The sequence below is a fragment of the Podarcis filfolensis genome, assembly GCF_964270895.1.
Source record: "Podarcis filfolensis genome assembly, chromosome: 9".
NCBI lineage: Eukaryota > Metazoa > Chordata > Lepidosauria > Squamata > Lacertidae > Podarcis > Podarcis filfolensis.
Window position 1 is genome coordinate 32,134,228 of NC_139610.1, and position 23,312 is coordinate 32,157,539.

Genomic DNA, 23,312 nt, shown 5'->3' on the forward strand with positions numbered 1-23,312 from the left:
GTTAGGAAGGGGTGTGTCAGCCAGAGGGACTAGCCTGAGAAATCCTTTACAATCTTGGAATAGAGGAAAAACCATGTGATGGTCCAAATACCTGCTCATGTGACCAGGTCCGTTCAGAGCCATCCTTCACACAGATGTCCAGCCTCAGTTCTGTGCCTGTACCTCCGTGCTTACTGTCCACACAGAGGTTTGCTGCCACGTTTCGAATCTGGAAAAGTAAGCAACCACCATTATGAACCAAAATGCAGCTTAGAAACCTGAAAAGGAAGAGAATAATTTACTTCTGCGATGCGTGTGTCTTGTGCACAGCCTAAATCAGTTTGATGAAGACACCAGCTGTTTTCTGATACCTCTGTTAGAATTACTGTAAGTCTAGGCTGGCCCTACCATTAGACAATTGCCTCAGGTAGCAGATTTTGGGGGGTCACGAAAAAGGTTAGTTTTCAATTTGTTTCTGTTTATTTCAGTGAATGAATGAATGAATTTTTTGCTCGGGGAAGGACCTTGGGGAAGAGGTACTTATGGGATTTTCTGTTCCAGCTGCCATTTGGCTAGCCTTGGGTCCTATGCATCTTAACTTTAAGTGGGAGGCAGGAGGGGAACACCATTTGCTGCTATTTCTCAGGCACCAAATGTTTTAGGCTGGTCCTGCTGCTATATAGACTGGTCATTACGCATAAACACCGGCAGTTATGCAAATTCACATTATTCAGCATGAATTAACAGCAACATCAGAATTTAGTACCTTGCCTAGTCAATATCATCAACAGATTTCAGGGAATGTGAATGGATCAAAGGCTTGTGCACATTATTGGCTTAAAACACAGTGAGGTTGCTTTTGTTTTGTTGTATTTCAATTTGAATGTGTACAGCATTGTATGCGGCATTGCACTTTAATGTGTTTCCGTTCAGCCTGCTGTCTGTCCACACCAGAGGGCAGAGAGAGTGTAGGGATGTCTTTGCCAGATGCAAAGTGCCTGGTTGGTTTCCATGCCCCTCTAGCCACCCCCAGCTCTTACTGGTGAAGCTTTTGTCCCTCAGCTCCACGGCCCTGGAAATCACCTTTGTGGGGGCTACCATCTGCGGCCACTATTCTATACATCTTCTCAGATACAGTGGGATTTACTCCCAAGAACAGAAAAAGTGAACACAGGACAGAGTCAAAGTTCAAACTCCCCCCCAGCATTTCTAGCTCCTACTTTCACACACACACACACACACACACACACACACACACACAAACACTTTTTCTGACAAGTGATGCTTGGTGCACTTTTGTGCAAAGGGGGAAGGGTGTTGTTAATGAGAGGTTTTGGGAGAAAGTGAGAGTAGGGGGAGGATGCTTGTGCCTTTTGGGCTTTGAGTTGTTCAGACTATCTTTGTGCTGCTTGATCCTCTGCCCTTTCACCGTCCATGGCTTCTGCCTGGAGAGAGTTCAGAGCTTTGCTTCTCCCAGTGATGGCACTTTAAATAACCAAGTAAGAGGAGGCAGATCCCTCCCTAATGTTTGCAGAGACTTGGAAGGACCAAAATGAGCATGAGCCTCTCTCTCCTGTCTCTTGCAGGAAGGTGTGGAGCAGGATTGGCCTGGGGTGGAGCCTGGCCTAGGGAGAACCCGACAGAGAGGAATGGTGGGCTGCATTTGGCCCCCAGGCCTGAAGTTTTCCATCCCTGACATATGTAATACACTGGCCAGCCAAAATAACCAACTGCTGTACTGATCTAGGAATAAGCAGTTCTAGAATCTTATCTACTTGAATGAGGAGCACATGCGAGCAGGAACACCTGGAAGATCAAAGTTCAGCTTACCCATCAGACTTTCCCAGTGGAGACCATTCCCATTGGGCAGAAGGCAAGGAGGCCAACAGTAGGTCAGACTCCACCTAGAGTGCCCTGCCAGGCTCACATGGGCAGCTTGCCCTGCCCCCTTGGTGTCCCAGGTGCCTGAGCAGCTAGCTACACCGCTGTTCCTCCCTGCTGAATTCTACAAAATCAACCCTGAGGCTAAGGAAGCAGCAGCTGAAAGTCGGTGGAAACCTTGACCAGTTGTAAGTAGGCTGAGGCTGGATTCAGCTTGGTGGGGCAATGCTCCACTGACCCTAATGGACAAGCCTCCCCTATGCTTTCCATTAGCAACCAGACGTGTCTGGGAAAAGTATAGTCAGAAGAACTCCTTTCTGAACCAATCACAGATCAGAGAAGTTCTTAAGCCGAAGCCCAGCACTTATCCTTATTTCGGCATTAAATCCCCTGCAGATTTGGCTGGACGCAGCCATGAATACGTGTGGAAGCTTACAGAGCAGCCAGCAGATACCTAATGAAGATGTCTTTGGACCCAGGCTTGTCAGATGGCTCCAGATAAAAGACTTGAGAAAGGGCCTGAGGGCTGGTGGAGGAAGATTGTGGAGGTTTAGCAGCGAAAGAATACATCCTGCTTTTCAGCAGGCGAGGCTTTGGACTGAATCTTCCCAGGGCCTCAAGTGGCTGTGAATGAGTGATGGGAATGAGGCTTGTCAAAGCCTGCTTCCCCGTAGCAGACAACTGGATGGGGGAGGGAATCGGAGCTACATTGGCTGGCTGAGCCTCAGGGCGTCTTGCCTCCCTTTGGGCAAAAAGAAGCTTCTTCTTGCTTGGATGGTTTGAATTCGGTTGCTAGTCTCATTGCTCTTTCTCACCTGGTGCATCCATGGCTGACTCATCCCCTTCTATTCTGACTTATCCGGTGCTACTGGATTTAAAAAACCTTGAAAATATACACTGGCCTTTGGGCTGCAATGGTCACTTGAACCAGCACTACTTCTTCTTTGGCGATCACTCATAGCCGAGTAAGATTGTCTTCCATAAACACGGTTTTAACAATGAGTCTGTAAGTGACTGTGGAGGCCAGTTCTAGATCCACACGTCCTTCCACAGTGGGGACATTGGTTTCATGTTGTGCGGATGCCTGATCATCGTATCCCAAAGCAACTACTCTATTCCGAACTTAAAAATGGAAAGTGTAATGCTGGTGGTCAACAAAAAGGTTTAAAGACTGTCTCAAGGCAAATCTTAAAAAATGTAGTATAAACACTGAACCAGCACTACTTAGATCTCAAAAGCTGAGCTTCTGAAGTCACCACATAAGTTGCACCCTCTCAGCATCTATCATTTACTTAGGAACAAATCTGCTTAGCACTGCTGGATGCTTTGCTCCTATGTCATCCTAGATAATGCCAGCAGCTCCTCCTTGGATTCCCCCCTGCTTTGCTTTGCAGGAGGTGAATTATCTCTTGCAGCTACTAAAAGGAAGATGGAAGCTACCATAACCTTTGGGTATGATGGGGTGGATAACTTTATCCACCCCAAGGGCCGCTTGCCATTGTGTGGAATCTCCCGGGGGCTGCACAACAGTGGTGGGTGTGACCAGAAGCAAAAAGTGGGTAGATGCCACTCTTACCAGGGTCAGTAGTGGTTGCTGGGACAGCACAGGTAAGGTGGCATTGCTCGCCTGCCTTCTGAACACCAAATGTTGCTGCTGGGTTGGGAAGCCTCAGATCCAGATCTGGCCTCTGTATCTGGCCCTGGGAACACTCCCCAGGTCACCCAATTCATTGGCCCTGCGTCACACTCTTGAGTCTTTTTGCATGGCTGGAAGATGCCCTTGAACTCACGTAGTGCCTCTTGCTTGCTTGGCTGGAGGATGCAGTGTGGCATGTGAGTGTGTGTAGAAAGTAGCCTACTGTCCAGAGGTAACATTTCTTGTTCCACTCACCTCTGCCTCAGACCCCACCTACCACTGGCCTATGGCCCTTGAGAAGTTGCCCAAAAGGGAAGGCAGCCCTCTGGCTGAAAAAAACAACCTTCCTCATCCCTGCTTTAATATGTAAATATTGCACAATATGATTGTGCACTGTTGGGTGCTCAGTTAGCCCTATAACTTGCAGACTAACCGTATCTGAGGCTCAGAAGCATATTGTGGTCCAGTGGCAAGAGCAGCTGGGGACAGGTTGGTTCTGCAATTACACGCATGGACTTCATTGGGTTTTGCCACTGTCTCAACGGAAACCTCCTAAGACCCAGGTAAGGAATGGCAGTTTGACAGTATTCCAGTCCAAGGCAAAGTTGAAGTGGCCCAAGTTGTGACAGCAGCTTGCAAGGATATGCGCAGGAAATGCAAACTCTTTGGCACCACCTTGGGGACTACTTTTGCAAGACATATGGCTGATGAAAGATTGCCGCTCTGTAATGCTGAGTGGAAAACCGTGTAAGCATGTCCTGTTGTCAGCCAGCATTAAGGAGATGGGAGCACATTCACTTAAGATGCTGCACGTCCATGAAAACAGAGAGCCAACTAAAAAAATAAATAAATACAAGCATAGACTCTCTCGTTCATTTTTGTCAATGTTGATCAGCACAGAGTACCAGCTGCACAGAACAAGAATGGAGGAATCACAGATTTGCAGAGGATGGATGGATGGAAACTGATCCAGCACATGAATAAAGGAAAGGCTCCATATCCAAATATTCTTAATAGCAGGAGTGGGGGACCTGTGACTCTGCAGATCTTGTTGGACTCCTATCTCCATCAACATCTGCTGGGCCTCCATGTCCCCCCTCCATGCCTAATGGAAACATCCCAAGCTCATGCAGCTCACAACGTACTGTGAGCAACGATAAGATCTAACGTGGATGAGAGGCCAATATATGGGTGGTGTTATTTCCCTACAATCATGACATTTAGGAAATTGGCAGGCGTACTATTAGTGTCATCAGCAGCAATATTTGGATTTAAAATTAAAGCCAAGAGCACCCAGACACTCATTCAATGAGATTAGCATGGCTACAAACCTCTGAGAATACTCAACATGCAGGTTGTTAAATAGCTACAGCCATAGAGTTGCCCTGCAAAATTCGAAGAAGTGCAAATTTCAACAGGTTTGCATATTGTTTCAGACTTATATAAATTAGGTAGTTTCCCCTTTAAATGCAAACTGAATCCTTAGCAGAAATCCATTAGTAAAGATGGAAGGAACCCAAGAAGCCACCTAATCTCCTTGCCCTGGGACTTCAGAAGCAGGGGGAAGACCACTCTGGCCTCTGCCATTGTTCAGAGGAAAAGAGCCACAAGAAGACTCTAGCAAGAAGAAGACTCGCCTGGCCCCAGCCATCAATCAGAGAAGGAGCAGCTGCACAGAGCTTGCTCCCCACTTCACAGTCAGAAAGAACACTACCCTGAGTGCTGGATGTCCTGAGACTGCAGAAGTGTGGGGAGAAGAGATTCTGGCCTCTGCCACAACCAGAGTCTAGAAGCCACCAGGCAGGTGAACTGCACCCTTCCAAGTAAAAACTCCAAAAGGGAAGATTAGTGGGTGGTGCCAGAGCAATCTTACACCTGCCTTCCCATCCTGTATATGGCATTCCAATTCAATCCTATACGTGTCTACTTGGACGAAAGTCACATTGTTTTCAGTGGCACTTACTCTCAGGTAAATGTATATAGGAGCGCAGCCTTTAAGCATAGCCTTATTATTAGAGGGCAAGCTTATCCCCCCTCCAGATGACCCGATCAGGTCTGAAAACCTCTCAATGTGTCTCCCTAAACGCCTTAATTATTTTAAATCTCTCTCATTAACTCTTCGGGGGTGGGGAATGGATGCAATAACTATAAATGAGTGTTCTACATTTAAAAATAATGACCCACAACATCAGCCTGCTAATCACACAGTGAGAGAGCCACACGCCCTTTCATCTGTTATTGGCACCCCAACTACAGTCCTAATTAAGCAAATTTGCTTTAATTTAAAATGAAAAAGATCTGGGAAAGAATAACAGAACTGACAGGCTACCGGTGGCAGCAGCAGTGAAAGGCTTCACTTCGATGAGATGGAAATATGAATGAATTATCCTTATAGCCCAGCACTTTTAAATACTAAAATCATCCAGCTTCTCCTGGATCTTATGAATGGTGTCACTGCAGCAAAAAAAGCTTTCAAGGTTTGTGATTAAAATACATGTGGCAGAATGAGTCATGGCTACTTCTCATCTTATATTTTAAAGGCTCAATCCCACTCTCAAGAGTGACTTTTTATCAATGAATTACGGTGTCCAAAGAGGATGGGGCTTCTGCACCTTTAATAGATGTGCAGAAGAAAGACTTTCAGCAGGTATAGTTTGCCATACAAGCTACTCCTGCTGAAGTTCTCTCTTCTGCACAACTATTAAAGGTGAAAGGATCCTGTTATTTTTTGCATCTGGGTACCCTCTGATGAATACAAGATTGTTATATGCATAGCTATTCCCAGGGTCAATCTGGACATCCATATGATCCATATATATATACGTGTGTGTATGTGCGTGCACAGAAACACACTTAAGAGGAATTGCCCTTTGCATGTAAAACCTTTCATAACATGAGAGGGTAAATGATACTTCTTGTTCAGTAACTAGAAGAGAATTTCAATCCGTTTCATGAAAAGGAGATCACATTTGTCCACTTAATGCAGCTCTTAGAAACTGCAGCAAGAGGGCAGAAAAATCCATCCATTTGACAGAACTGGAGACCTGAGGAACCTCTCATCATCTCTCAGTCAAGCCCACCTCCCAAGATCTTCATGAGAAATAGTCTCCTTGGGGAAAGTGTGGTATATTCATGTGATAAATCCTAGCAGTAGTAATCTGAAAACTGGGCTGGCTAGTTGCAATCAACTCAAGCTCCATTTTCAAGCAATGATCTAGCCATGACAGGTCCATGACTGTTTTCTACCCTGGTAAGATTAATTGAAAACCAAGTTTACATGGTATTAGAAAAATACAGGGCAGCAGTCTAGCAGCATTTAACAATGACAGATGCTGGATATAGCAAAGGGCTGAAGCTTCTAAATGAAGCAATCTCTAGTGTCTGGAACACACAGCAAATCAAGTCAGAAATGCTTTTCAATGGAATGTTCTGTTCAAATAGTGTATTGTCCTTGACTATCAAAGTCGGTGCCTTGACTCGCTTGTTAGGGTCGCCACAGTTCAATACAGCATCATAAAAGGCTTCCAAGCCCCACAAATTTACCAAATGCCTTTCGCATAGCAAAGCCCCAGTGACTTGAATGCTCGAGTGGCTGTGTTGCAACTGGAGAGCATTTGAAAGATTTTCAAGGGTGCAGAATACAAAAGAAGGAAGGCTGCCCTGTGCATTTAAATTTAAAGCAGCGCACATATCGCTTGAACAGACATAGCTACTGTGATTAGCGAGACAGAGAAAGAGAGCAGTGCATACTTCACAAACCAGCATCTACAGGCTCACTGCCTAGCAATAAGCTGCCTTTTAAGCCAACTGATATCTAGTAACTTTTTAAAGCAGACACACGCACACACAGATTCCTTTGTGCAAGCCGTAAAAAGAAAGAAGCCATAAAAAGAAGAAGAAAAGGGTTGGGAACAGAAGCTCAGGCGCAGATAAAACAATGTCTCTGGAATTCAGAAGGACATTAGGTTTGATGGAGGGAATTTGACAGGCAAAGAGAGGGTGCAGCATTCCAGATGAGATTCTTTTTTAACCGTTGCCTTTATGCCACCATAAATGCAGCAAGCCGATGGGCTGAGATGGGGTCATTAAAGCCACGGTGTCAACTCTGAAACTAATGTCAGCAAAGGAGTTTTGTCAGTTCTAACACTTTGATTCTTTCTTGCATTTGTTGCTAGGCCCAACTTCAGAGTTCTCCCTTTTGGACCTTCATGTCACTGTGGTACAACCCCCCTCCCCAAACGCCCCTCATGAGATTCATGAGTTAAGTTGTCTGCAAAGATGAGGCTAAAGCAGCGTGCTTTGCTTTCATTCAGATTTAGGCAAGTTTGGAGAAGCCAGGAAGTGGGTTTGCTTATCCATCACAATGAGTTTGGGAATCGCTGATGGCAGGAGAAGAGAAAAGGATCAGGGTAAGGTCCAAAGAATGAAAAAGCCCCCAAACAATCCTAGCTGCATTTTGTTACTCGGCACTATTGGCCCTCGATGGGGTTGTGTATCCTCATCTATATAAGGTGCAGCTATTAGGTCCAAAGGAGGCTGAGTGAGAATCTGTATTCAGATGGACAGAATAGCCCGAGATTGAGGAAGAGTAAAGGTGTGTCCTGACTGCCCTGAATGTGGGACACATATCATTCAAGCACATATCATAAATGTAGGTCTGCACAGTTCATGGATCAAAGGGCTCTGTTGCCCTAGTACAACTAATCCACTTTAAAAGAGAAGCAGACTTTTTTGCGCTTAGGAAAGTGATGGGGAAACACATTGAAAAGTGTGAGTTGTGTGAATGTCTAATGGGAAGAGGTACATTGGCCCACCACAACCAACACCCGAATAAAAGGATGAATGCTTATTGTCATCTAAGTGCCCTGCAAACAGGAAAGTATTCTGAACACAGTCTAAACTTCACATAAGCTTTTTGTCAGCAAACCAGGATGAATGCACAATATATAGGCCATCTGGAGAAGCCCCAAGAGCTAAATGAAGGAGAACACCAACAGCTGGATGAGCACCAAAAGCTTATAAAATAGCCAGCAGACTACAATTGACACTAGTCAGTCCAAAAAGGGGAGACAGTGAAGGGGACTCTGGTGAGCTCTGGGCCAACCCTCCAGATGTGAGAGGTTGCATCCATGTAAAGGTGGATAGTGTCCTTGTTTTTTAGTGAGATTTTGAGGAGTCCAAATTCTGTGGCCACAGAATCACAGCCAGAACACAGGCCCAAGTGTAAAATAGCTAGCAATGAATTCACCAAGCAGTGACTTTCACATTGCACCCCTCTGCAAATCCATCTGACTTTGTGCATTTGCTTCGAGTGATGAAAAGGCAAAACAGGAGGCCAGATGCACCACGTTCCCTTCCAGCACTCTGCATGGCTGGAGGCACAAAGAAACCCAAAATAGCAGGTTGCTTCAAGGGTACGCTTGGTGGTGTTCAAAATTCACGTTTAGCCTTTGCAAGAACACATGCTGCCAATCAATCACTCATTTGCAGCAGACAGAGTTTTGCAAGGAGAAAGGCAAAATGTGTGTGTGTGTTGCTGTTGTGTGTAAATGTGAGAAAACGGGGGATAGGAAAACTGGGAAGCCAAGCTGCCATTTGCACACACACACTGTCACACACACAAATATTGTATAGTTCAAATGTCAGAAGTGGCACAGAACTCAGCGCAACAATACATACAGCAATCACCAGTCCACCAGTAGCAGCGCATGTCAGGAGTGGGGAGGTAGAGCTACACTCCTGATACTGGTGTCACTGCTAGTTATCTGGACAGGATGGAGTCATGCCAAGACTGGGGCAGGATGAGTGTGCAGGCAGAAAGTATGCCACCAATCTGGCATTCCTGCCAGTGCATTTGTCCCAGCCCTGGCTGGATAAGCAGCAGTGTCAAGTTTATTATTACTATTATTAATAATACGAATAGCCTGCCTTTTCTCCAGACCAGGACTGAAGGCAGCTTACACAAATTAAAACAACACAAAATGCTTAAAAGCATAAAAGACAATTGTTAAATAGTAATTACACACCAATGGCTCTGCAGCTCCACCCAGAGCGACTGGGGCAACTCAGTCAGATAGGCAGCATATTATTATTATTATTATTATTATTATTATTATTATTATTATTATTAGCATGGCAACAAGGATCTTAGCATTTTGAAAACATTTTCGCATGTGCGTCCACAGTGCGGTGCTGCTAGACACTGCTTAGATAATTATAAAGGGTCACAGGCAAAACGTTTCTTACTTCAACCACGGCTACTGTGGTGGTTCCAACTGCTACCCGCTCCCTTACTGACCTCTTTGGCCACGGAAGTTGGAACCAATTTTGTGAATTCTTTGTCACCATAGCAGCCACTTCGCAGGGAATGTAGTGTTGCATCCGACAGCACCTGAAGCAACTGGCTCATATTCGATAATGTTCCTCACCTCTCCCCAGGAAGCAGGTGGTGGCTCCACCGGAGGGAAATATTTAGGGACATCCCAAGCCACCGCAGCCATGAACCACTTGAAGTCCTTGCACTTCAGGTGCTTGCGAAGCTCTTTCTGGGCTGAGATATCGCCAGTGGAGAGGTGTCTGTACTCAGGCCGCCTCTGGTAAACGTACTCTGCGAATTCATCCATCCACGTTTCTGCCACGCGCTTCAGGTTCTGAGCAGCAGAAAGCAAGAGTCAGTCATCTCTTCCCGCTTAAGTATTAGCACTGATAACACACACACACAATTACAATACGCCATTCCCTTATCTAGCTTTGGATGGTTGTGCATTAAGCAAATGGAAGCCTTTTGCATTCAATTGCTATTAGGAGCCTGATAAAAGTCAGACTGATGGCTTCTCTCTTCCTTTAAAAAAACAACAAAAACCCCCGCAGAAACTTCAATGCAATTACTGAAAGGGATTTAATTAACGAGATACAGTAAAGGCTCACTTAATTATTTCCACGGAATCTTACTGCAGATATCTCTCTTGCTTGTTGCTTGATTGCCTGAGTTGATTTTCCACATCATTTCCATTTGGAAATATGTAGGAGTTTGAAGTTCTTTCTAAAGAGATAATACTGAGTATAATCCGATGTCCTAACACTCCCCCTTAAAAGCCCAATATATTCATGGGCTTGCAAAACTAATATCTAGAGACAGACTTCTGTTTTGCCTCATCAAGACACTGCTAACTTCTTGTCAGTGGCGGAAGAAGCTGCTCGGGTGCCTGGAGCAGTGCGCCGAGGGGTGGGGCAAGCCGCCCATAGGGGTGGGGCGCATCACAGGTCCTCTAGAGTCTGCCTGCCTCCTCCCACTCAGCTGCCCTACAGCTGGGGGTGAGGAGGCAGCAAGTGGACCGTTTGGGCAGCTTGGAGCCTGTGCTTGCCCAAGCCACTGCATCTCTCTCAGGAGAGACGCTTGGCTCAGGAACGCTGCAGGCCCTGCGGTGAGTGCCACCTGACATTGTGTCCCCCCCCCCAGTGGTGACACATGGGGCGGCCCGCACCCACCGCGTCCCCTCTTCCACCGCCTCTGCTTGTTCTTACAAGTGGGAGCTGCAATAAAATGTTGCAGTGTGGGTTGCTCCTATTCAGGGCTCCTGAATCATGCTCTCTTTTCCAGCAGGCTCCATATTATTTTATCTCCAGCCTCTCATTTTTCCACCCCACCCCCATTATGTGAGCACTGAGCATGCTCAGATCTTATAAAGTTCTTTGTCCTTTAGTCCCCCCCCCCATAAAAAATGTTAAAATGTTTAACTTCTTCAGATATTTGGATTTCCTAACCGTGCTGACACCTCCCTCTTGGTTCTCAGTGGACTTGCATGGCTATATAGTCACTGGCACTCAACACCTGAGTTCATTATTAAAAGGAATTGTTCCACCTTATATGAGACATTACTTGTTCTGTGCTGGAATGCAGCACACAACAGAAGTAAACACCATGCCCTGAGTTTTGATCATTCAGTATAAAATATTATTGCAATCAGGGTTTCTTAAACAGAAGGAATGATGTAAACATGAATTATCACAGCTGCTTCCAAGCAAAGGATTGAGACACAGTTCTGACACGCTTCATGGTGGTAGTAATCTAACCCACATATTTTGTACTGAGAGGAAGTGTTTGCCACCCTATTTTGAACCGTGGGACCTTCCACCCTGTTTCCTTCCTGTGCCCCTCCCATGGGCATAGCAGAGGGGAGGCAGTTGCCCTCCAAATAAGTACAAATCAATACAAATATGAGGTTCTGCCCCCCAACAAAAGAATGCCTCCCTAACAAAAATCCTGGCTATGCCCATGCCCCCCCATAGAAATGTAGAAAGGTAGCAATTTAAAGGTTTGTTTGTAAATAGAACATGTTTTATTTATATTTTTTATAATTTATACAAAATACAATTACATAAAATGATAGGAGCATAATGAAATATTGTTGAAGCAGAAAAACATAGAATCACAGAGATGGAAGGGACCCCAAGGGTCATCTATCTAGTGCAACCCCCTGCAATGTAGAAAACTCAGCTAAAGCATCCATGACAGATGACCATCCAACCTCTGCTTAGAAACCTCCAAGGAAGGAGAGTCCAGAACCTCCCAAGGGAGATCCATCTTCTCCATGTATTATAAAAAGTAAACAGCACTTATTTGACCCCAGTTATTTGACACAGAGGGGGAAACCTACAGATACAGTCCAAAAAGCACACAGGGAATTCTGTATATATGGGATAATTTTAAAAGCAACTGGTCCTCACTGACCTGGTGCAAAAAGATCTTGTCATCCGGAGGAGCCCTGGCTGCCTAGATAAAACACTATAGCTCCCCACACCCTTACCTGGGAGTAAGACCCACTGAACTCAGTGTGGCTTTCTTCTGAGTAGACACTTCGTTATTTACTAGATGCAAGTCAGCAGCACCAGACGACCCTGCTCAGCTAAGCGCTGGGGTAGATTTCACCCCACACCTTGAAGAGCCGGGCTGACGCTGCCACTGAGTCCTGCGCCCCTTGGCAACATTCGAAGGCCTTGATCCACTAGGCGCTCAGGTGGATTGCACCCTGCAGAATCAGGCCCAGGCTGCCACTGGGCCCAGCACTGGTGGCAGCAACAAGCAGCTCTGCCTTGCCCAGCTCTACCCATTGCCACCCCACTGCTGCACTTGCCTGACCGGGGGCTTATAGATTGCGGGCTCAACTGCTCAAAACGGGAGCCTTAGCAATTGCCTTCTCCTGCAAAAAACATAAACCAGGACTTCTCCAAGAAAACGCACCTGGCACAAAGGAGTGCTGGGCCCTGGTGTGCTGACCACTTGTGCTTGGCCAAGCAGATAGCTAGCCAATCAGGATTTGTTTTTTTAAAAAGGATTTCCCCCCTTCACTTCTCACTTCCCTCTGTGGCCCCCTAGCCTTGTGCTGTGGCCCCCCATTTACACATTTTTCACCTGTGCCCTCTTTGGAATATTCTCCCCCCCCGGGGGGGCCATATGGCCCCTGGTTGGGAAACACTGGGCTAAGCTCCCCAAAACTGATCTGTAGCACTTCAGACAGCAGCTGGGAGCATCATATTTTTAAATGGCTCCCCCCACATTAAAAATCCTTGTGATAAGAGAGAGTTGTCAGCTAGAATTCTCTACCTGCAACATTTTAAAAATAATAATAAATGAGACAATCTTAAAAATACAATACAATATGTGTCATCTGCAGCAATCCAGTCTAGGAAGAGCTCTACGAAAGCTGGGATAGCTCAGTGTGTACAGCATGAGACTCTTAATCTCAGGGTAATGAGTTTGAGCCCCACGTTGGGCAAAGGATTCCTGCATAGCAGGTGGTTGGACTAGATAATCCCTGTGGCCCCTTCCAACTTTTCAATTATATGATTCGTTGTGTCATTTACTGAATTACCTGCAGTTCACCTCTAATCTGAAGGAGCACCCACATGTTCTAAAAACAGGAGGTTGCAAGCATTACCCTAGTGTTGTTTCCTCTGTTTTCTCCCCACTAGATGGAAGTACATTTTCATATTTTATTTTTCTCTTTGATCAGACTCCCGGATCAAGGTTTCATTGAGAGGATATTTTGAGAGTGGACGTGTCACATACACCCCACTTCAAAAGCAGAACTTGCAACCTCGGCGACGCTAGCTGTTTAATAGAGTACTAGTCATAGAGCACTGAAGGGTATCTTCTGTGAGAAGATGAAGAGCAATACTCATCTCATAATCTGTGGCGTAAGATAATGTTTCTGCTTAGAATGACTTCTCCCATTGTGATTTGCTTCCGACATTCATTTAGAAGCACCTCTCTTGAATTTGATTAATCTGCTGTGCTTCGAGCGTCTGAACAAAGCTAGATGTCTCAGAACCTATAAGACTTATCTGAATACAAAGGGAGCGAGATAGAGAACAAATGGAGCACATTTCAGCTGGCACAGCAAGATAGGTTACCACCTGCTTTGTCTCCACAACAGAAAGAAAAACATTTATGCCAGCAGGAACTGGGGATGTGAAATTAGAGCTGTTTAGGAGATGATAGCTCGGGAGTCCTTGTTCTTAAATGACAGGAGTTTTTGTTTGTTCGTTTGTTTATGAAAAACAATACAAGTTCATCCTTCTGAGAAATTTCTGAGCCGTCATATTTTGACAGTATGGGCAAATGGGACAGAAACTAGAAAGCGCATGGCACCCCTCCCCCAGCTGCACATCAGTTCCGGATCATTGAAATGCAGAATTCTTCAAACCTCATGAGGTTGCCACTGCAGAGATACCCTTGCAGAAGTTTGCCCCCTCTTGAGCACATTTATAAAATTATACTATGTGCTGTATTATTTAGCAATTTGCCAGTCGCTCCTAGCTTAGTTACTTAAGGAAAGACACAGCTACCGTTTACCAGTTATTTAACACACCAGCATTAGGCGCAGAACCCATGAATTCATGGAACTTTGAAGTGTCAGGCATAGCTCTAATGGCTTTAGCCCAAACGTAGCAGAGTTTTCCTGCACAGCGAAGAAGCTAGTTGAGGTGGAAATGACTAGTCAGCTAGACTCAGAATAACTATTTACAGGATTTATTAAAAGGAAAAATAAAACCAGCAGAGTTTCTGCATACAAAACAAAGCAAAATAAATCCTTTCTTTCTCTCTCTCTCTTAACCATACACAGCACTCCTACTCCTAACACACCTAACACACCAAACTGTGCTAGCAATCCCTAGATAACAGAGTTGAGTGCTGGTCGTTAACCAATCAGAGTAAGTAGTTTCTAGGTCAAGCTGACCTTGGCTTTCTGCCAAGAGTAAATTGACACGGCCTTGAGTTAATTGTGTGAAGCCAGAATCTGTAAGTTTCCCATGAGAACCAATTAACAGAAACTGAACACCCCCTCACAGATTCTGCTGGACAATTAACATCAAATACACCTATGTAGGAGATTATTTTTCCAGCAAACCTAAACCCTTGCACATTCGCTTGTTCTTTACCTTTGCCAATGGTTTAGTTAACACATCTGCTACATTTTCTTCATTTGATACATAAGTACAGGTGATTACATTGTCTTGTACACAGCAACGCACATTTTGGTATTTTACAGAGATATGTTTGGAACGCGATTTGAAACCCTCTGTTTTACTTAAGGTTATACAAGCTTGATTATCAATGTAAACTTGTACTGGTTCTCCACAATTTACATTTAAATCTGTTAACAAATGCTTGAAATAAATCACCTCGTTGCACAATTCACTCAACGCGGCGTACTCTGATTCCGTTGATGACACACTTACAACGTCTTGCTTGCGTGACCGCCAGCTGATTAAAGCTCCACCGACCATTATGACTAGTCCTGTGACAGATTTTCTATCCGGCAAATTTCCCCAGTCACTATCACAGTAGCAACTCAACATTTCATCCTCTGAAGAATTTAATTGTAACATATAGCCAATTGTCTGTTTGAGGTATCTCAGAACTTGTTTTACCCCTTTCCAGGCATTTAGTGTGGGTTTTGAGACCAATCTACTTAATATGCCTACTGCATAGCTAATATCAGGTCTGGACCACTGTGCTAGATACAATAAACTTCCAATTACAGAATGATATACATCAGGATGTTCAAATTCAGGACTCTCATCTGTATGAAGTGTTTTTATGAAACCTGGATCCATAGGCACCACTGCCCCTTTGCAATCCTGCATCCTGTATGTAGTCAGTAGTTGTTTAACTTTGTTCTGCTGACTAATTAGGCAGCTGCCATCTTGGGCCCAGCACACTTCCAACCCTAGATATGTCCTAACCGGGCCTCTGAGAGTATCCTTGAGCCACTAAACGAGCTTTGTATTTGTACTTTCCTGTCACCAGAGGTTTAAGTTTGTACACCCACCTGCAGCCTACAATCTTTGCCCCCTCAGGCGCTGCTACTGGTGTAAAAACCTTGTGCTCATTCAGAGAGGACATCTCTTCCTCCATTGCCTGTTTCCAGAGCTCTGCCTCCTCTTTTGGTAACTTTAGCACCTCCTGAAAACTCTTGGGCTCTGCAATTACACTAAACACATTTGCAGTATCTGGAGAAAAACGCACCGGAGGCACTCCTTTGTTTTGTCTTTTAGATCTTCTGGGAGAAAATTTTTCTTCTGACCCACTTTCCTCCTCAGAACTACGACCTCTCTTTTGTTGCTTAGCAACTGGTCTCTGGCTAATTCCACTTTCTTGAGAGCTCTTATCTGAACTTTCCTCCCCCTCAGACTCTGATTCTCTATGTTTACCTTCAGAGTCATGAAGCTCCTGGGAAGGTTCAAACCAAACCTCAGTATTGGCATGTAGTCTCTCCCAGCCACTATGTTCACAAAAAGTGGCATTCCTGGAGATCACAATGCCATTTGTCCCTTCAGCAAAGCGGAAACCTTTTCCCAGCTCCTGGTAACCCACAAACACTAACTGTTTGGTCTTAGGATCTCCCTTCTTTCTCATTTGTTTTGGAATTAATACCCAGGCTTTTGATCCAAACACATGCAAATGGTCAATTTTGGGTTTTTTCTGAAACAATTTAAAGTACGGAGTTGTACCTATTGTTTGATGAAAGAGCCTATTTTGGAGATAACACGCGGTGAGCATGCTCTCCCCCCAATAAGACATGGGCAAATCAGCATCATCAAGCATGGCAAACATCATGTCTTGTAAAGATCTGTTTTTTCGCTCTGCAACGCCATTCTCCTCTGGGGAAAAAGCGTTCGTTTTTCTATGCCCAATGCCACGCTTTTGTAACCAATCTCTAAAAGCATTTGACATAAATTCGCCACCTCTGTCCGTCTGAATCCTTCTGAGTTTAATGGACAGAAATCTTTCCACAGATGCCACCCAGCCTTTAAACTTAGTGAACACGTCACCCTTATTCTTCATGGGATAAACCCAAGAATAACGCGTGGCGTCATCCACAATTGTTAATGAAAAACGCGATCCACCCCTGCTTACAGCAAACGGACCAATTACGTCCATGTGAACCAGCTGTAGCGGTGACTCACTAACTCTGTCACTTCTGGGGTAAGAGACTCTGTGGGTTTTAACCTTTTTACAAACATTACAATCAAGGTACTTGTTACAACTCTTTAAATTACCCCCATCAGCCAATTCAGACATTTTTAGTATACTTTTCCAGCCAGCATGCCCCATTTTCCTATGCAATAAGTGCACACAGTTGTCATGTATAGCTTTGTTATTCACTGCAGGCTGAGATTTACTGACTACTGCTGCAACTTGAGATCCCGCTTTAAGCCAAAACAAGCCTCCCTCTGACTTAGCAGTGCCTAAAGTCTCACCAGCCTTCTTAATAATGCAACTGTCTCCTTCAAAATACACTTTAAACCCAGCTTTTAGCAAACAATCTACAGACATCAGATTGCTCCTTAATGAAGGCACATAAAGTACATTTTGCAGGCATTCACGAAGACAAGGAACAAAAACTGCACCCCCCGAAATCACTTCGGAAGTACTTCCATCTGCTAGAGCCACCTGGCTGCGCTGTGCTGAGTTCTTGGAAACAAACAATTCATCTGAATTTACGATGTGCCGAGACGCTCCCGAATCGACCACCCAGACAGCTTGTTTCTCATCAGCCATCTTGACCTCGGCGGTCACCAGCTGAGCCGACTGTTTTTGTTTGAAGAACTTCTTTTTCCGCTGCTGCTGCTGCTGCTGATCTCGTCTCTGCTCCTGCACCGGCAACTGAGACTTGACCAACTCAGGACATTGTCGTTTTAGATGCGCTGAAGACCCACATCGGAAACAACGCCTAACAGCAAACGCTGACTCCTCACCGGGACGCTGCTCTTGCTTCACCCCTGGCACGGCATGAGAACTCCTTCCAAACCGCCCGCCTGTAGAAGCCTCTGCAGCAAACGACCTTTCTTGCCTCTTCTGCCATTCTTCAATCAAACGCCCAGTAACGTAACTGATTGATAAATCACACTCCTGTATGCCTTCTAGAGACAAAACTAAATTATCCCAGCTTTCCGGGAGAGAACTCAAAATAATAGCCACCTTCTCCTGCTGGTCTAATGCACAGTCTCTTTCCTGTAGCGCAGCAAACTTTAACTGTAAACTGTGTAGGTGTTCCTGCATTGTAACCCCAGGCTGTAACATTGCCTTGTACAATGCCTTGCGAATGAACAGCTTGGAAACCGCTGTCTCACGCACATGGAGTTCTTTAAGTGCTTGCCACACACCTCTAGCTGTCTTGATTCCCCTCACATATGGCAACTGGGAATCTTCCAGCCCCAAGACAATTGTGGCCCTTGCTCTTTGGTCTTTATCGAGGTCTTCATCATCAGGCTTCGCAGGAAACTTACTCACCACTTGCCAGAGACGATCCCTCTGCAGCACTGCCTGCATGCGTTCCGACCACAGCAAGTAATTGGAGTCATTCAGACGCTCAAAAGCCATCTGAACTGGTTGTGAGGCCATCTTGAGAGCGATGTCCCTGGAACCCGGAACCAGCTACTCACGACCACCGAGAGAGAAAACAGGAACCACAGCACCCAGCACTCACACGCTGCAGCTGTTGTCCTTGTGTCCACTGCGTCACCAGCTCACAACAGTCAGGAACCAGCCAGTGTCCATCTGCTGCACGAACAGGAACAACAACTTCTGGAACTACTGGAACCAACGCCGTTGATGCTGACACCACCACAACTCAGGCTGGCAGCACAATGCCCATAACCTCATGGAACTTTGAAGTGTCAGGCATAGCTCTAATGGCTTTAGCCCAAACGTAGCAGAGTTTTCCTGCACAGCGAAGAAGCTAGTTGAGGTGGAAATGACTAGTCAGCTAGACTCAGAATAACTATTTACAGGATTTATTAAAAGGAAAAATAAAACCAGCAGAGTTTCTGCATACAAAACAAAGCAAAATAAATCCTTTCTTTCTCTCTCTCTCTTAACCATACACAGCACTCCTACTCCTAACACACCTAACACACCAAACTGTGCTAGCAATCCCTAGATAACAGAGTTGAGTGCTGGTCGTTAACCAATCAGAGTAAGTAGTTTCTAGGTCAAGCTGACCTTGGCTTTCTGCCAAGAGTAAATTGACACGGCCTTGAGTTAATTGTGTGAAGCCAGAATCTGTAAGTTTCCCATGAGAACCAATTAACAGAAACTGAACATGAATGAAGGAGGCCTTCTCTAGAAAGCCAATCCTCTAGGCTAAAGTGGCAAAAAAACCAAAGGGGGCTGGGGAAGCCAAGTTGAATCTGGAGGAGGTGGCTCTGTATACTTGAGGAGGGGCCAAAGAAAGTTAGCTGAAGAAGTGAGATCTGAAGAGGAGGAGAGAATTGGGTTCATTGATTAAAAAGGGCTGAGCTCATCAATGTTGGTGTTAGGTTTTGTGGCGCTCTTAGGAAAGGAAGGTGTGGCTGGCAGAGAGGAGCCATAGACTTGGCCTCCCGGCAGCAGCATTGCTGCAGCATAATGGGACAGGGCAGGGGTGGAGCAGGCTGTCCTTGCACCTGCCCCAAAGATGCAGGCAGGTGCACTGACTTGGAAGAACACAAATGTCATAGACGGGCTGGATGCTGGTGGGAGACACCTTCAGGGGAGCCCCCTAGGGAACCCACCGGGGAAGAAGGCTTAGAGCCAGCGGATTGGTGGTAGAATGACGGTGAGTGGTTGAAGAGCCAGTGTGGTGTAGTGGTTAAGAGCGGTAGTCTCGTAATCTGAGGAACCGGGTTCGCGTCTCCGCTCCTCCACATGCAGCTGCTGGGTGACCTTGGGCTAGTCACACTTCTGTGAAGTCTCTCAGCCCCACTCACCTCACAGAGTGTTTGTTGTGGGGGAGGAAGGGAAAGGAGAATGTTAGCTGCTTTTAGACTCCTTAAAGGGAGTGAAAGGCGGGATATCAAATCCAAACTCTTCTCTTCTTCTTCTTCTTCTTGAAGGGAGAAGGAGCAGATTGGGAGGAGGAGGTGTCAGAAGCAGAAGACGTGATCAGGTTTAATGATTATGAAGACGTTGTTGTTGTATGCAGGGCGAACCTGTACATGTGTTCTCAGAAGCATGCCCATTGAGTTCAAGGGGACTTGTTGCCTCACTCCTGTTCTGTCAATGGTGTGAGTGACTGGAGACAAAGTCCAGCATCAGCTACCAGTTCCAGCTCTACAGATTTTGCCCTGGGAGACAAAAGTCTTCACTGAAGCCCCCTGACAGCACCAGTGGTTTCCTTCCTTGTGCCCCATGGGTAGTGGCGGCGGCAGCAGGATACAAAGGGGAGAACCTCTTTCTCATCTTGTCCATCGTCGTCCTGCTTCTGGGCTGGCCACAGCAGCTTCTCATGTTCCTCTTCCTGGGGTGGGCAGGAAGGAGGGACCTTATATGGCCATCCACCTCCTCCTTTATGTTATCACCCACATCTACTAATAAATGGAACTCAGTCAGAATGTAGAGAGTCACCAAACATGGGCCACAGCCGTGGTGTACCTCTTTCCTCTGTGTCCCCTCCCCCCAATGCTGTTTTGCCACCTCCCTACCTGCTGCTTGGAGCACATGCATCTTCTGCCCCTCCTTATCCTGTCAATTGCCAGCATTTAAGGTCCAAATGGGCTCACAAAGGTACCTCTTTCTGCAATATTTACACAAAAGATTCCTTTTTCCTTTTCTACGTGAGCTCTTGAAAACGCATCAATTGGTAAGCTTGCAATTCATTGATTCCATAAAACGACTTGATGAGATCACTTCATGTTAACTGAGCCTCCTTTGTTTGGCAGTTGGCTCAGGAAATGGAGCATGTGGGAACTGATTGGGCAATCAGCTGAGCTTTTGCCTCTTGAACTGAAACCAAAGGGAGCATCAGAGCAAAATGAGGCTTGCTGACTCAGGGCGATTTCCAACATACCCTTCATATATTGCAGCAACCTGTGCCAGGGTTGTTATTTCCAACTGGAATTGATTTCACTGACTGATTTTCTGTCAGTGGCAAGAGTAATGTTAAAATCGGCCCTTAAGCTTAGAGTCCCATGGATGCTTCTATCAAGCCTGAAGTTGAAGGGCCAGGCAGATACCTGCAACAATATTTCTCCTAAGAGAACCACTTTGCCAGACTTGCTTTGTGGGTCCTCTGCTGAAGCTGAACTCTCCTCAGAATTATGTCTGAGGAGCTTCCAAGCAATCAATGGAGTTTTTCCTCTCTTGCTTACTGGAAGTTGTTTGTCCTTCCAAGGTACTTATGGCAAATTTGACCTACGTTATCAGATCTTGCAGCAATGCATTTTTGTCCAAAATAGACATTTTCCTCTGCAAAAGCAGATTGCATTTTTTATTAGCTACTCCAAAAAAATGGAAACAGTGGCAACATTCATTATCAATCCTCCCAATCATGCCTTGGAGGATTGTGAAAGTGTAACAAGCACAAGAGATCTGTCCTCCTACTCAGTTTGTGGCTTAGTAGATGACCTGGTTTCCCCAAACCACAATTTACCATGTTGTTCAAAGTGACAAACGGGGTGTTGAGTGATCCCACTATGGTTTTGCAATCCTGATTTGGATAGATTGTTCCAGTGCTTGAATTACGGGGAAGGAAGGCAGAGGTCCTTGTCTTGTTGCTGTTTAGTCGTTTAGTCGTGTCTGACTCTTTGTGACCCCATGGACCAGGCACTCCTGTCTTCCACTGCCTCCCGCAGTTTGGTCAGACTCATGTTTGTAGCTTCGAGAACACTGTCCAACCATCTCGTCCTCTGTCGTCCCCTTCTTCTTGTGCCCTCCATCTTTCCCAACATCAGGGTCTTTTCCAGGGAGTCTTCTCTTCTCATGAGGTGGCCAAAGTATTGGAGCCTCAGCTTCACGATCTGTCCTTCCAGTGAGCACTCAGGGCAGATTTCCTTAAGAATGGATGCATTTGATCTTCTTGCAGTCCATGGGACTCTCAAGAGTCTCCTCCAGCACCATAATTCAAAAGCATCAATTCTTCGGCGATCAGCCTTCTTTATGGTCCATCTCTCACTGGACCATAAAGGACCACTGGACCTTGTCTTCTTAGCTTTTATTTTTAGAAGGCTACAGGACGGCTATGAGTTGGTGATCATGGGCAAACATATGAAGTCCCCTGATCCACCAGACTAAAAAGCCCACCTAATCTAGCATCCTTTTCCCCACAGTGACCGACCATGTGGGGTTTGCAGATTCCCCTAGCTTTTCCTGTGTAATGGATCACTCACCCCATAGTTTGCTTGTTTGGATGCCATAGCAAAGTGTGGTTTGGGGAAATTAGGAAATCATCTTTGGAACTGCATGTGAGTGGGAAGGAAGGAATGGAAGGAGTTCTTGAGACCATCACTTCTTCCTGATGCTCCTAACTAAGGTTTGGTAGATGAGGAATGTGATGTTTGAAGGGAGCCTCCGTTTTGGGTTACAGGTTTCCTGGACAGCATTTTATACGGTCAAGTCTCACAGCTGAATGAACCTCAGAACATAAGTTACTTACTCTTGCTAGGCTGGTGCCAGATGGGACTTTGTAAGGGACATATTTCCTGTAGATGTGCCCCACTCTAGAACACGGAACGTCAAACATCCCTCCTCCACACATCCAGACCTGAGAGACGAACAAAAAAAGAGAGAGAGTGAATGTCTATAAGGTGAGGATGTGCTTGGCAACAGCTGAAAGAGAAAAGTCAGGGTCTGAAAAACTTACAAGTGTATGCAACCCCCCCTACCATTCTGTGCTCATAGCTCTTTTTAATTATTTATTTCGAATGAAAAAATATACAAAAAACAAAACAAAAAACAAAACCCAAACAAGCAAACTGAAGAGGACATAGAGACATGAGTTAAGCACAAATTAAGTACAAGTTTAAAGAAAGAAAAGGAAACTACCAAATAACCATGATAAGCTTAATCTAGTCTTATATACCATCATTAATATAAGGATAGAAATCAAAACATTATAAAGAAAGTATTAGAAATACTTGAAGTGTTAGAAATACAGAGAATATTAAGAATACTAAGTATATTGACGATATCAAGATTACTGTGCTTATTGCTCCTATTATGATGGTGGGGAAGGTCATTGCTTGGAGGAAAAAAATGTATTTTGCATCTAAGTTGTTTTTTTTAAAGAACTATAAAGGACGCACTAGGTAATAGTTAATACAGCATAAATATGTGATCTTATGGGATTTCGAAATTGGAAAGTATCAAAGGCAACCTCCTGACTGAGCACTTGCAATTTCTGCAAATTATTGAAGCACCTTCTGGAGTTCGTAAAATTCAAAAATGCTATGTGTATAGAGGACTGAGGCACAGTAGATGACTGTGTGTAGATGACTGAGGCAGTGAAGTTAAAAGGCAACGTATAATTAAACCTTTCAGAAGCAAGATAAT

The 23,312-nt window shown here is 45.2% G+C and overlaps 1 protein-coding gene and 1 long non-coding RNA gene across 7 annotated transcripts in view; one reads left to right on the forward strand and one right to left on the reverse strand.

The window, feature by feature from the left end:
- LOC310770526 overlaps window positions 1-23,312 on the forward strand; it is a 170,515-nt gene that overhangs the window by 64,045 nt on the left and 83,158 nt on the right. For 2 of the 3 annotated variants that reach the window (XR_014552224.1, XR_014552225.1), the window contains exon 5: window positions 1,566-4,353. This is a non-coding gene — a long non-coding RNA (uncharacterized lncRNA). Of the gene's footprint in view, window positions 1-1,565; window positions 4,354-23,312 lie in introns of those variants that run through there. The other variant, XR_014552223.1, reaches the window with a different exon arrangement.
- The window catches only part of GALNTL6 (polypeptide N-acetylgalactosaminyltransferase like 6), a 440,162-nt gene that overhangs the window by 20,099 nt on the left and 396,751 nt on the right, over window positions 1-23,312 (reverse strand). For all 4 annotated transcript variants that reach the window (XM_083631200.1, XM_083631203.1, XM_083631202.1 and 1 more), the window contains exons 9-11: window positions 22,417-22,524; window positions 9,925-10,146; window positions 92-208 (exon numbers count right to left, since the gene is read on the reverse strand). In XM_083631200.1, the coding sequence (XP_083487326.1) occupies window positions 92-208; window positions 9,925-10,146; window positions 22,417-22,524 (447 nt within the window). The remainder of the gene's footprint in view (window positions 1-91; window positions 209-9,924; window positions 10,147-22,416; window positions 22,525-23,312) is intronic.